At 36.5% G+C, this 15,220-nt stretch overlaps 1 protein-coding gene across 1 annotated transcript; it reads right to left on the bottom strand.

Annotated features, from left to right (window-relative positions):
* Positions 1-331: 331 nt before the first annotated feature.
* Positions 332-10,783, bottom strand: LOC129738872 (protein mab-21). Its single transcript, XM_055730181.1, has 2 exons — positions 8,939-10,783; positions 332-1,072 (listed from the first exon to the last, which is right to left on the bottom strand). Exons 1-2 carry the CDS (start codon positions 9,684-9,686, stop codon positions 723-725), a joined length of 1,098 nt encoding a protein of 365 aa, XP_055586156.1. The 5' UTR covers positions 9,687-10,783; the 3' UTR covers positions 332-722.
* Positions 10,784-15,220: the final 4,437 nt, after the last annotated feature.

Below are 15,220 nucleotides of genomic sequence, written 5' to 3'. Positions count from 1 at the left end.
TAGAATTTATATCGCACCGAGAGAGAGCGAATGAAAGAGACAGCATGAGAACGAAAAAACGATTCAGGTTGAGGAGAGCGCCGAAGCAATTTGCATGATCTCTAGTTTTACATCTTTGTTTCATTATCGTTATGGGTCTGTTTTATGGTCGATTTTATGGTGTGTCTTGCAGTTTGTTTTGGTTTTGTTTCGTCTCGTTTCGTTTATGACGTGCTAGAAGGTTTTCCGTTTATGTGCGTCTTTTTACTACATTTTTAAATCACTTATGAGCTCGTTTTCCGGATAAACGGATTTAAGGGCAAACGTTCGGCATTTTAAAGTAAGGCAGCTGTTCGACTATTAGGATATTTTACTTTTTTGTTATTTTCAAATTTTATAAAAGACATCTGTCAGATGCAATTGTTTTAAAGCTTAGAATCTAAAAATTTCGGTATACGTCGTTTCTTTCTTAGTGAGTAGACATAAATTATTTTGAGATTATTTGTGCTTGCTTTCGAATAGAATTAATAACTAATAGTATACTGAGTAGTTTAAGATAATTTAGATTACTTGAACTAGTACGAAACACTCTCTTTGTCTTCATCTCTTTTTTCTCTCTCTCGAGTTCTCAAACATCTCGTTGACTCCTCACTGTGACTAATCTTTGCGCTATAATATTTTTGTCACTTTTCACTTTTAAGAGATTCAAAATATTCCACATAATCGTCGGCCACCCAACTCTCTTAGAGTTCCTCCAAGCACCTGGAGTTGGTAATCATAATCCTAGTCAGTCGCCAGACCTGCTTCGAGGCGTTCTCCAGGGCTCCGGGAGATTTGCCTTTGAACAGATCCATGTTGGGTAGGAAGTAGTGGGGACAGCGTCGATTCTGCAGGCACGAGATCAGCTGCAGGAAGATGCCGTTGATTCGGTCGCCCATGCAATTTTCGTCCCATTCCAGCTCTCGCGGGTGTTTCTCGCACTCGTACAGGAGCAGCGTTTTCATGACGTACGAGGTGACCGGATTGCCGGGTAGATCCAGGTGTCGGTCTCGGAGCGTCTTCAGCATGCTTAAACATCGCCGTCGGCAGCCACCTGGTAAGGGCAACAGAGAAAAGAAGCTTGCGTTAATTTTGACTTTGAATATGGTCTTTGCTATACTGGTTTTTTGAATATGGTAACATAACTTTTAAAGAAAAGAACAAAAAAAGGCCTGAATTCCTAACAAATGATAAACAAAACTTCTTCACTGGTATGAAATTATGACGAGTACTTCAACGTCCTTCAACAGGTAGTCTTTTTACGCTGAATTTGTCCAGAGTTGCATGAAAAAGTTAATGAATTGTTTGGCTCACTAAGGTTTTTTTTTACGCGGATTGAATTTGCTCCGTTTTTCTAACACGGAATATTGCCGCAAGCAAGGTTCTTTCACATGATTTTCGCGCATCAACAAATTATTTGAGAGAAAATTCTTTATGTGAACATCGGATTTAAAAATTCAATAATTTCCAAACCACACACTTGTCTCTGATCTTATGCCCTATATTTTACAACTAAATTCCAAAGACTTTTTCCGGTATTTCCTGTTCGCTAGCAACCCTGTGTATTAGGGTGACAGCCAAAGAGGTCATGTCAAATTTCGCAAACCCATCATATACATTTTGTAAATTGGTAAAAAAATGACCTGTACAAAATTTCAACTCAATCGGACTTGAATTAGGGGTGTCTCAAAGCGCTCGAAGTTTCTTTTTTACCCTCAAAAATCACCAAAGGATGGACCAAAGGAAATCGGAAAATAAAAGTTTTAAATTGATTTTTGAATTTTGAAATGACTAAAAATGCATGAAACATCAAGATTTTGATTTTTGGGGGTAAAAAAACGAGCGCTCCTCTGAATCAAGTCCGATTGAGCTGAAATTTTGCACAGGTTAACAAAAATAGCATTTACCTACCAAATTGGAGGCAATATACAAACATATTTTTAACTTCTGGTTTAATAGAAAAGAATTATACAAATTGAACGATATTCAACACCTTTTTCGTACATCCTGAAGTATGCGAGAGAGAACAAGTTTTGCTCTCACGGCATGCAAACCGTTGCCAGTGACAATATTTGCTACTTCTCTCATTGGACAATTTTTCCAATCGATCCAACTGATTTTTAGCAATCTGGTTGCTTATCACAGAGAGAATTACAAGGTTGTTTTCTGACTTGAATCCTAAGCGGGAGAACAAATTTGCAAACATGGCGGTCTTTTTATTATATCCGATTTATATCGATTTACGAAACACTGAAACTTACCCCCCCCCCCTCATCTTCTCATGTTTTTAAATACTGATTATCGAAGATAAAAAAAAATTAAACAAAAAAAATTTTAAAGTTCTTCAAAATTATACAAATTGCTTCTTAGTACTCATTGGTGATACTCTCTGATAAAATTAATTGATTGTCTTTTTACGAGTTGCTCTGTGCTTGTTCACTGATGGTCTATCTTGTTTACTTCATTTTGTTCATGGAGCATAACTTTTTATGTAAAATATACTCCACTTAGTAATATTCGTCGGAGTAATCAATATTGCATTCTATAAATCAATTGAGAAAAATAGTAAAATTTTCGTCTTGAGGTTGAATTGAGTTTTTGGGGGTAAATGTACCTAATATTCGATTTTCCAACAAATATTTCACGTATATTCAGTACACATTTTAAGGAGTCTATCTTAGAATCTTTAAATAGAAAGGATCACAAACCACCTTCAACCATTTTCAATTTTACATATTTTAAGCTGATTTTGGTTTGCTTATCATGTGCAAAATTTGCATGACATCAATAAAGCTATTAGTTGCGATTAAGTAAACTGAAATTTTTAAGGAAAAAATCGTTACGTAACGATGCGCATACCTCCCCCCCTCCCCTATGTCACAGCTCGTAACGCTGGAGCTTACTCCCTCCCCCCCCCCTAGGAGCGTTACGTAATTTATGGATGTCCCCTATAAACATTAACGTGACATTTGTTACCTGGAGATTTTTCGGGCCGAGAAGAGTTTCCAACAAAAAAATATGACATACTAAACCAACATAAAATATGATAGAACATTAGACTGAGTCGATTTGGGGTCATTTTTGAATTTCTCAAACCCTGGGGTCTGAAAAGCTTTGTTTTGGTTTGAAACTCATCCATGATTTTTTGAAGAATTTTTAAGTAACGTTTACATGAGTATATTTTAACTTTTAAGGTTTTTATGGGAAAATAGAATATTTTGTACTAACAAATCATCATCATTTTTGTTTCTTCTGTGTAACCGAGCCTGGCTTTGTGCCAATTTATAAATTCTCTAAAGGAAATTTTCCGCTGAACAACTTTGTCGAAGACCCGTATCTTAAATATTAGACAAATGAGTTATTAGGTGTTGAATAAAAACATCTTTTGGAATTGAAAAACAATAAATTCAATGAACATCACTGCTGGGTACCTAGCTAGGTATTCCATGACTACTTTTCTTACAATTCTTCGCTAGGCAGCAGCAGTGATGACAATTGAATTTATTGTTTTAAAAATTAAATTTTGTATCAAATTTCAACATAATTCAGAAGCAACCCCTTTAAAATGAGAACAGCATGATTTAATGTAAATTTCTGAAACTACATAACTGAATTTATTTTAAAAATCTGAAATTTTACAGTGTTTCTTCCATTTTTTTGGATTCTCCATACTCCCCTTTTCAATGCGGGAAAAGCTCACAACCTACAAAGGAATGTTTTTAGAATCTAAATTACATTTCATGTCACATTTGGTTCCGTTAGTTTGATTAGTTTCCGAGTTATACCGAATAAAATTTGAACAAAAATCTGCCTTCTTCTTCCCAACTTCACTCCTGGAAAAAGATACCCAGAATCCCTCACATCAAATTTGGTTACATTTCAGTGGTTCGGAGATGGTTTCTAAAACACTTTCAAACCTCTCCGACTTAAAGGAGAAGGGGCTCCCATGCAAAATTAAAAAAATATGACACAATTCTAACCATTTCCGGAAACTACTGCACCAATCAACGTGAAATTTTGTGTGTAGTTGTTTTTAAGACCGGGAACGGTTTTGTAATGCTTTCAAACCTCCTTAATTCCAAAAAGAGGGAGCTCCCAAACAAAATTAACAAAAAATTGATACAATTAGAAAAAAAATCAAAACTACGGAACCGATTGCCGTGAAAGTTTATGTGTAGCCGTTTTTAAGACTGAGAATGGTTTTTATAACACTTTTCAGCCTCTTCGAATCCGAAAAAGAGGGCTTCCATACAAAATTACCAAAAATATTACACAATTCGAACAGTTTTCGGAAACTACTGAACAGACTTAAGACCGGGAATATTATACTTTCAAACCCCTCCAAATTAAGGGAGGGGAAGCTCCCATACAAAATCAACAAAAATATGACACAATTCGAACAATTTTCGGAAACTGCTGAAACGATCAACGTGAAATTTTTTGTTTAGCCGTTTTCAAGACCGGGAATGGTTTCTATAATACTTTCAAACCCTTCCAAATCCAGAAAGGGGAGGCTCCCATGCAAAATTAACAAAAATTGACAAAATTTTAACAATCCTCTAAGCATTTTTGTTAAAAACTGATAAACGCATTTTGACATAATGAGATGATTTAATGAATTGACAAATAAGTTTTAACAAAATTTTAAGATATATTGTATTGATAGACGCTTCCCATTTTCACGAATGAAGACTCTCATATTCAATAAATGGAACAAACAATGTCTTAGTATTTTCATAAAATTTGGCTCACTTTTTGATTATTTATCAATTTGCCTGTATTTGAATACTCCACCCCCATCAAAAGGGATATTTTTTGTTATTTAAAGGGTTTATTTATTGAGCTGAAGATCCTTCCTATTTTTTTCTGTAGGGCGGCTCCTTCGACCTACAAACCTTCAAACTACGTCGGGACTCAAGATAAGCTCAGATGCTATGAGAAAAAGTTCTCTTTTGAATAATGTTGAAATTTAATTTAAAAGGATGTTTATTTTGATTTTATTATTTTAACGAACATTCTTTTTTCTATGGAAGGGGTAGCAAAGCACACCGGGTCAGCTAGTTGAGGGATCCACCGATAGCAAGATAAAGATGCTAACATTTTCGTTAACATTTTAGGGCATTGGTTTCTTGTGCAGAGTTGTTGCTCTTACCAAAATACACAACTTTTCTGAAGAAGTCAACGTTCTACAATTTCTTCCTAAGGAGATATGATAAAAAAAAAATGACCTTGAAAAAACAGGTTTTTTTCAATCTGGAACGTTGTAGTGAACCTAATGATTTGCAGTCTTCGTAACAAAGTTGAAACAGTGTGTTTTGCAATTGTTGAAACACAGTAGAAAGAATTTAGTGTAATTTTTAAACGTTTTTTCACCTAATGTTTATATAAAAATGCTCACATTTTTAAGGATTTGTCCGGATTTTCTAGGACTGTCCTGATTTTTCATAAAATTTCGAATTGTCCTGATTTCTGAACTTGTCTTCAAAATGTTCCGGTTTTTTGATAAAACATCTCAATTGTAAACAAATTTTTAATCGGACTATGAGGACTTCGAACAAATCTGTAATAAAAAAGTTAAATTCGTCTAACCGATGATAATCTTCGGTTCAGATGATATTTAAATGGTATATTTCGATATGAACTGCAGGCCGCAAAGTGGTTCTGATAAGGTTCGGTTGAGGCTTTCACCTATCCAACAGTATATAATTTACCACGACGAAGAAAAAATCCTATTTTTTTATTCTTTCGTTTAACTTATGGTTCAGGAAGATGTTCAAAAGGGCCTAAAAATATCTAAATACATCAAAATGTTCTTTGAATGTTGGAAATTTGAACCCTACTTAAAAATTTGGCTCTCGCTGACTTGGAAATGGGACTTTTTTCAATCTTTTCGGGGATTTTTACCACTATCGGCCTGCCAGTGAGGTGCTTACTTTTTCTAAACAGAGCCGCATTTTATTTCTCTAAATTCAGAGCTGTCCTGAAAAATCCTGATTTTTTTTCTTCGCGGTGTCCTGATTTTTGAAAAAAAAAAAAAAAACAAACATGTGACACCATGCCTAGACGGATTTTATTTCTGATAATTAGTGAAATCGTTTTCACTTGAAAATAGCGCGGAACTCGATGGGCGATTTGAATGATTGAAAATGTAGCTTTTTTTTGTTTACAAAAAAATCAACAAAACCAAGTTATAAAAATCGATTATGACCATACCTAATTTTTCAACACAACAGTTGAAAATCGCAACGCTTAGATAATTCGGCTATCGTTGGATCTTGTTTTTTTAGACTCGAAATCAGCACGTGATACCCAAGTTTTCAGATATTCAACCATCATCAAACAACATACAAAAAAAAGACGCAAAGATTAGATAATGACTTTCCATGAATCAATTTAAGCGACGAACCACATTAAATTGACCACAATTTCGAAAAGGGAAATTCATTTTGTTTCAATTTGAAGTTTCAGCTTTTTTAGTGTAAAAATACCATACAGGTGTCCAGCTAAATTATTTTCCGGCCTGCGGTGCATTGCAGGATTAAGCCGGAAAATTTTATACAAACTGAAAATAAAAGCCACCTTTTTCAGATCAGATATTTACCAGCTAGTTTCTATGGTCATTTGAACTTTTTTTTCACTTATAACCCTTTATTAAGCGACTGTACAACTTTTCTATGCAAACGGGAAATGAGATCGATGTTAGCCACCAAGAAGACGTACGCTTTGGATGAAGTTAATGAATCTATTCGAGGAAATATGGTGTTTCACTGAGATCCTATACCTACGAGTCACGAGTGTTCGTCTTTTCAAATTAAAAACAAAAGTTTTCCGGTGAGTTAAAGCTTTGAAAACTGTGGTTCTGCAATATTCGTGCGATTTAAATGTCCGTATCACGTTGAAATTGTAGTGCTTTCCAATGAATCGTAAGTAAATTTGTGGTTCCACCTACATGGCTCCCCTTAAGAATTCCCGTGCAACTTGGTTGGTGTAAGTGCTCGGAAAATTTTCCTTTTGGTTCAACTGCCTTTTTCAACTCATCCCTTGAATCCGAAGGAAAGAAAAAGTTATCCAGCGTTACTCAGTGGAAGCGTATCTTACGGCTATGGCTCAAATATCAAGAAAAGAAAGAGGTTGATTGGAGTGCCATTACTTAAAAGTGCCCTTAAAATATAAATAAAAAAGTAATTCTAGAAAGTTCAATAGAAAAGCTTGTCACAACCGTGAGCAGTAAACCACCTTTTGTAACATTTACCTTTCTACTTGCCAGCCGCTAGTTAGCTTTAGTTTTAAATGAAATGGATCATAGTAATCGGTTAATTTTCAAATCATAAATCTGTCAGGAAGAGCTAGTGCAAGTTGTGCAAAAAGAGTGGGTAAAATGAAAATTTCAAATTAATTACCATAAATGTAAATTTGTTGAAAATGTAAACAGAGTAGCTACAAGCAGTGCCATTAAGTCCAATCAGTATTTATAGGTATCAAAATCAAACCATCAGGTAAGTTAGAGGGCGAGAAAGTTCAATCACAACCTATCCTAGCATTTTAAACATCTCACGTAGTAAGGTACGTTATTGGCGTGCGAGCATAGCAAAGAGATTGAGAAACTAAAAGTGTGTCACATGTTTCCACTACTTTATCAAAAATCGCTAAAATCATCTAAAAACAAATGTAGACACGGTTTAGACTAGCAAGGATTTTTTTGCTGTTCCTTGAAGGCCTCAAACAACAAACTTAAATTTTTATAATATTCAAAAATTCGGAGAATTCTCTCTCTGTTCGTCGTTCGCGGAAAAATTCAAAATAGTCGTTTTCAGCGTAACTATGCGACCTGAGAGTACAGATAAAACTGATATTAGGGGTAGGAGAACTTGAACACACTGAAAAAACCCGATTGTAGCTTTTACCATAAAGGATACAGTAATTATGAATTCCGAGGTGCAAAAAAATGTAGAGCTTGTATTGACTAATTTTTGTGCGCTGATTTCAAAAATGATTTTTTTTCTATCAGCTCTTGTTTTAGAGAAAAATTTTGAAAATAGGTAAAAATTCGTTGAATAAATATGTACACTTTTTCGGAAAAACCATTGATCATTACAATGGTTTAAAAAATGAAGATTTTAATACGATGATCAACTTTCATGAAGACCTGGAATGATTTTGACTTCTGACCATAAAAAGATTTTTGAAGTTTTTTTTTGTTTATTTGTACAAATTCTGCAAAAAACGGAAAATTAAACGAAAATTTAAAGAAGATTCACCCCAATTAAATCTTTGATATCTTTGAATAAGAATTTAAATTGTTAAATTGAGTTGAAATCTTCACAAATACTCAAAAACTTTCTTCTATGATGTCATAAATGTTTGTAATCTTATTTATTCAATTTCTAAAAATAGTGTTTTTTAAAGAGTTGTATCTCTGAAACTATAATAACTATAACTATGTAAGCCTGAATCCTTGATTGAATGAAATATTATAAGTTGACTATGAATAAGCTTTAAGTTTTCATGTAGGTGTATTCGTTTATCAGTTATCAAAAATCGATTTAACTCATATCAGACCAATTTTAAAATTTTCACACTCTATATCACCAAAACTTGAGGTGTTAGACAAAATCAGACAAATTTTTTTTTTGTTTATTTGTGACACTTTACCAAAGGAAAATCTGACAAATGATTCTAATTTAGGGCACCAAAATCTTACAAAATCTGGTTTTGATCCATTAGAACTAAAAAGGCTGTTTCCTAGTGTTATCGATGCATTGGAGAAGCTCCAATCGCAGCATTGATTCCATTTTAAAAATGCCGTCGGTAAATAAAACATGTAGTTCCTCGTAATAAAAAATAGTGCTTTAGTTCGTAACTGACACCATTCAGTATCGATTTCCAGATCCTCTGAAAGAAATTTGAACCCAACACCCACCTTGTAGCAATTTGTTCTCCGCCTCCGTGAAACTGAGCACCCACGCGTCGCCCTCCATGGCCGAATTTTTGCCCTGCAGCGCGATACATTCCTTCGACAGCATATCGAATCCCTCGGTTTTCACCTCCGACACAATGTTCGGATGTGGCCACGGTATGTGCGGCAGCGGCCAGTGGGATGCCGACCGGGGCCACAGTCCGGCACACTTGAACGCGGGCGTAATTTGCACGATAATCCGCTCCCGTATCCGGAGCTTCACTTCCGTCGTGTCGGCAATCATCTTCACCGAATCCCGGTAGGCACACTTGTCACAGGCCTGGGCCACTAGCGTTTGAAAGCGAGATCGGATTTTCCGGGCCGACAGATACCCGGAAGCAGTGATGAATTCTACCCACAGGGACATGGACCGCTTCCGGCCGTCGCTGAGTTTGAGCACTGCACATCCCGGCAGGGTTCCGTCGTCCACGAAGTTCAGGACACCCATCTGGTTGAGGTAGATGATGATTTCGAATTCCGTCGGGGAGATCACTTCGAGGCCATCGAAACGGCCGTTGTAGTCGTTGAGGGAGGATATGAAACGCGGTTCCTGCACTTCGACCTCCTTGAGGACGTCCTGAACGACGCGGCACACCTCCTGGATGGTTTTGTGGATCTGAGCCTTGCGGGCTTGCACCCGATCGGCGCAGTATTTGTTCATCTGGTAGATGAGCTTCGATTGCACGGCAATCATTTCCGGGGGGACCAGCATTTTATTGGTGGTTTTTTAGCTTTCACTTAACAATAGGAAACAGATTTTGACACAGATCACTTGCACTTGGATTTTTTTTAGATTGTGTTACGAGATAGTTTGCACTTTTTAGATCTTCATATCTTCAGATGTTTTGTTTTTTCTAAGCGAGGTATGAGGTTGTAAACTTTTGAAAAACAGGCTTTCGGAGGATCACTCCGTTTGTGCACCAGGAATATCACAGTAGGAGAAATACCCAACAAATACACCGTTGTCGTTGCTCCCGGGAGGTTTTGGTGAAAAATGAGAAGCAACAATCGGGCACCGGCACCGCGTCAAGATTAATTAAAGATGCCGCACGTTGACGAGGACAAGACGAGACGACGCCTTGTAGAGATCTCGTATTCCCAATCCCCACCTTGTTCAGTGCGCGCCACCGTTAATCCAGGGATGGGACGCGAAACGCAAGGAAACAACCTGGCGACGACCAACGAATGAGAAAGCCGGGCGACTCACTCTGAAACAACGAACAACTGATCGATGCAACGCCTCGCACGCCACTGAACCCGAACTCTGGCGCAACGGGTGAAAAATGTCTCTACATCGTTCGGTCGCTTTTTCATCATGCTTGCTTGCTTAGCTCCGCCACCACGCCGGGAGGGAAACCGGAATCGATCCACCAACTGGTTCGTTTGTGAGAAACCGGGAACCAATACCATCAAAACAGTACGCAAACGGACAACGTTGCCGTTGGTAACCGCACCATGTTTTTCTTCCGTTTTTCCGTTCGTATACGCAGACATTCGTCCGCCGCTTGCTATGTGTGTTGGTTTGTTAGCAGAAGTGGAAATACCGGTAGCGCGTTTTCCACAATACTCGAAGCCACGCCCCCTCGACATGCGCTACTCGCAGCAGTAGGCCACCTTGGCTGCTGGTTGACTTTTATGTTGGCGTTTTGGTTGTGTTGATGTGTTGTGTGAAAGCATATTCGTTCCGCTTGCTTCTGTTTGTCTGTTTTTTCTTCCCTCGTTTGTTTGCTTTAGCCGAGGGAGGAAAAAACGACTGGAACTGGAAGTGGGATGTTGTACTGATCGTCGATGCTGCTGGCGGCTGTTGGGAGCAAGGAGGTAGGTGGTTTATTTATGCTTCCTAAATGCCGTAATGCATTTCCACCCTCCATGGATATGTGTATTGTCGGCTTCGTTTTTCCGTTTTTTTCTGCTCAACTCCTATCTCTTTTCCATGTTGGTAACTCTTGGTCGGATAAATGTTGTGATGTTTGCGTTTGTTTTTTTCCCTTCTGCTGCTGCTTCTGCTTTGATTTATTGAAGATCAAATTTGAAAAATTGAATTGATGTTTTCTACTTCGTTGCCTAATTACAAAGCCTTGTTTGAAGTCTGGAGGCACTATTTTTCAACGCGATAAGCGCTGTTACATTAGCGGCTTTGTGGTGGGAATGCTTGAAGTACCTGGCTAAAAAACTACAAAAAGCACTATGTTTATCATTGCATTAAATTGTTCCTTGTAGTACAAGAATTTAGTTTGTTTTTTGGAATTTATGACTCATGCCGTTACATAATCATGTCAGTTGAACTAACTTATCTTAGCATTTAACTAAACAAGCAATAAAAGATATTTACCCGAGCAACAATCAGAACTTTTAAAGGTTTTATGAGCAAATCATGGTATTTTATAAAACATAAATGAGATGTGACATAAGAAGAATGAGAACCTACGAAAAGTGCATTTCAACAAATTACCGGATTTGGACGGCCATACCAATGCCCTGAAAATTTATGATCAAGTAGGTCGTGCAATAAATGTTCGCAAGGAAAATAAAAGTATCGATAAAAATCTATTCTCGATACTTATTTCTGTGTCCAAAAGTTCATTTTTCAGACATGACTTGCATAAAACAATTATATTTTATGCAAAATGCAAGGATTCTCAACATTCTGTGTAATTTTTTTCGGCAAGTACAATCATTTTCAGTATTTCTACAATTTGCTATCAACAAAAGTCGAAATACATTAAGGCAAACTCAGTAAACGGAAGTTCCAATATTTATTTATTTCTCAAATATCTCAGAAGTCCTAGTAGGTAAAGGCCCCTAAGACAACGGCTTAAGGAAGCTGTTTTCATTATTTCAATAGTATTGCCTTCCATGTTGGTTTAAAACTGATGTTTAGTAGTTGAACTATATTTCCAATTCTGTTTTATGAAACTATGTAGGAAATAGATCAATCCATTACGTACTTTTGAGTCAATTTATAATTTATTTTCCTCATTCAAGTTCCTTCATTGTCGTACCAGGTTCCTAATTCCGTCGTACAAGGAGACCGAAATTGTCTCAATTTATTCCACCCTCTTTAGAAACACATTTAAATTTTTGCGGTTGCGGTTCATGCAATTTGCATTAGCTTACATCTAACGGGTCAACCGCGCAGGATAACAGCAGAAGTTCTTTCAAGTAACCAGTCGCAATAAGCCATGAAACTAGGATAGCTTTATTGTAAACAGGTCTACCATTGCTTGGGTAATGCATCTGCAGGCAGCAAAATATTATACCTTCTATTCAATTCTACCGAAATTGTCTCAAACTATTCCTCCCTCATGAGGGATAGATTTGAAATTTTGCGGTTGCGGTTCATGCAAATGCTATTAATTACTTCGCTCGGATCCACCGCGCAGGATAACTGCAAAGTTCGAATGCAATAAAATGGTATTGCCCAGAAATATCAAGGTAGCGTTTTGTATCAAGGTACCATTGCTTGGCTAAGGCAATAGCAGGCAGCACAATATTAGACCTAACAAATTGAATCCACCCTGCAAATGTATTTTCTACCAACACACTCTTCAACGGACAGGGCTGCCATAATCCAGGATTTGTCTGTAAAATAAGATTTCATAACATTCATACAGACACTTAACACAAATTACAATGCACAAATTTACATAGAAACTACCCATATTTAAAGAACATCAACATTATTAATAGAACTATATGTTTTTCTACGTAATGAGACTGAATAGTAAGACATTTGAGGAGAGGCAGAATCACATTTGCGCTTTGTCAACATTTGTATTCTTATACAAGTGGGAACCCTGGCGAAGGACATCGAAACAAAGCAACACCACGTTGATGCATGTAATGCGCATTAGACTGGTTTAGCTCATCTATTTGAGTTTTTTTTACGAGCGATAAAAGTTTTTGCAAAAATGTTTGTGATTCAACTAAAATTAAACTTTTCGACTTTTTCATTCAAACTGTAATATGTCAAAAGTTACAAAACATCTTTTGTTGAAAATTCACTGAGAATTTATGAAAAATGAAACAAACATGAGTAAAGTTTTGAAACTTATATGGTAGGAATCAGCATATAAAAGGGGTTCAATTTTGTTAAATTTTGTCAACTTAATGTGCAAAAAATCATATCTACCGATTTTTTTTTATCCAAACTTGTATTGAGATCCAAACCAGAGACTCGTGAACTCTTATTTCAAAGTTTAAATTATTCATTCATCTTAATTCTCTTGTCTTTTTGACCTTCAACGGAAGTTTTTTGCATCGTTTTGTCATGCATCGCAAAAATTCAATAGAAATCGAGGTTTTCGGTCCAATTGAATTTTTTTCCTCGAGTAGTTATTGATTCCCATTTAGAGAATTTCTGAAAACCGGAGAAGTTTTAGTTTTCGTTATCAAGGATCTCTCAGTGACCATTCTGTAGAGCAAAGCGTTTGGTCGTATGTGAGATATTGCAATTTGAATAAAAGAAGTTCAAAAAGTCTAATTTTCATATAGTTGATGTATCTCATGTTTCAAATACTTGAGAAAGGTTTAGTGTCATCAGATAATAAAACCAAAAATAATCAAATCTTAAAATATAAAATTTTGAAGAAACAATATCATTGGAGTTGAACGTTAGAAATGTGTAAAGTTGGAGATATTCTTGCATGCACTCAAACGTCTATTAAATAATGCACGGAACTGTTAATAAATAATTTGTAAAACAACAACCACTTAGTTAAAAAAGCCATCAATTCTTTGTTAATTCAAAAACATGCATTATAAGCCATGCTGAATACTTTTAAGTAATTTATTAACATAAATAGACTTTTTGCACTTATCTACCACCGCATCAAGTTTCAAGCTTCAAAATAAACAAAATTGCTTTATTGTGTTGACATTACTTAGAAATCAATTATGTTCATTCTCTATGAGTCCGACTGTGGTCAGCAAAAAATAGTAAAAATGAACCGGTCTAATTCCAATTCTTGCAAAACGGTTTCCTACTCCTGTCGCAAAATTACGACGAATTATGGGGGCCGAGCGATTCAATTTTAATCGAATATTGACAAATTTATATAGTTCAGATTAGTTTGAAATCATTTTTCTAATTTTATTTCATCATTTTTCTGTTAGATTTCATGATTTTGAACGTTAAATGCATTGACAGGAAGCGTTAAAACAAAGAAACACGTTGGGGGGATCACTAAGTTCGTCTTTCAATATGGCGGAGTGCGCCAATAATTAATTTCACTTCGCGATTTCAAAATCAAATATCTCAAAAAATAGTTTCAAAAGTGACAAATTTGTGATAGAAAATAAATTCACAGGCGTAAGTTTATCATGTAAAGTAGTCAATTAAAGTGGAAAGTGATTTTTTGGCTCTAAAACATGCATTCATGAATTAAGACGAATCAGAGGGATACCACGGAGGAGGGTACACCTACCCTAGTTAAATCGTAACTTCCATATCCTTTGCAATTTTGCTAAAAAAATCCTAAATCCACTTGGAATTCTACACAAGAGTTTTAATTGAACTTTCCTTATCTGTTATCAGTCGTTTGAATCAAACCGAAGTTAGTTTAACATTTTTGAAAACATAACTCAAACATACGATTGGCGTTGAGGACCAAAAATATGAATAAGATGCGAAATAAAAATAGCACCTCTCATGTATTTTTACAAACTCATAATTATACAACAAATTGAGCACCATTGACATTTTGTGTGTGCTACGCAGCTAACTCTTACCCAAAAACACAAAGAAACTTGTAGCTATTACAAATATTTACTATCACAAGATGTTCTAAAAACCTAAGCGAGCTTGCATTAGATCTACTCACGACCCCGTTTTCTCTACCATAACATCAAAACGCACAACAATCATATCGCAGCTTGGACGGCACAGGTGTATCACAGCAGAAAATCGCCGAATTCGCTCGGGAATATCTGGCTCTCCTATCTGGCATCCCTGTCTGTCTGCACTGCTCCGACGAGCGTGCCGCAGTTGCTCGTAACACCTCCAAAGACTTCTGGCTCAATCCGGCTGGCTCTCACCACGTGTAAGCGTTGCTAGTCATTCAAAGGGGCTCGCAGTGATCTTGTTAAAAATTTCAATACAATAGTGTTGCAGTGCTGTTCGTGGGGGTTAGGGGGTTCTTTCTGGCAACGCAGTTCACCAAGCCACCTAACCAGGCGAACGAACCTGATGAAATGGTTCCCAAACCCGCCACCAGAGCGAAGCGACGAGATGCAAGCAGCAGACGA

This window comes from Uranotaenia lowii, chromosome 1 (assembly GCF_029784155.1).
Source record: "Uranotaenia lowii strain MFRU-FL chromosome 1, ASM2978415v1, whole genome shotgun sequence".
NCBI lineage: Eukaryota > Metazoa > Arthropoda > Insecta > Diptera > Culicidae > Uranotaenia > Uranotaenia lowii.
Note: the sequence above shows the minus strand (reverse complement) of the source record. Positions and strands in the feature narration are given on the sequence as shown.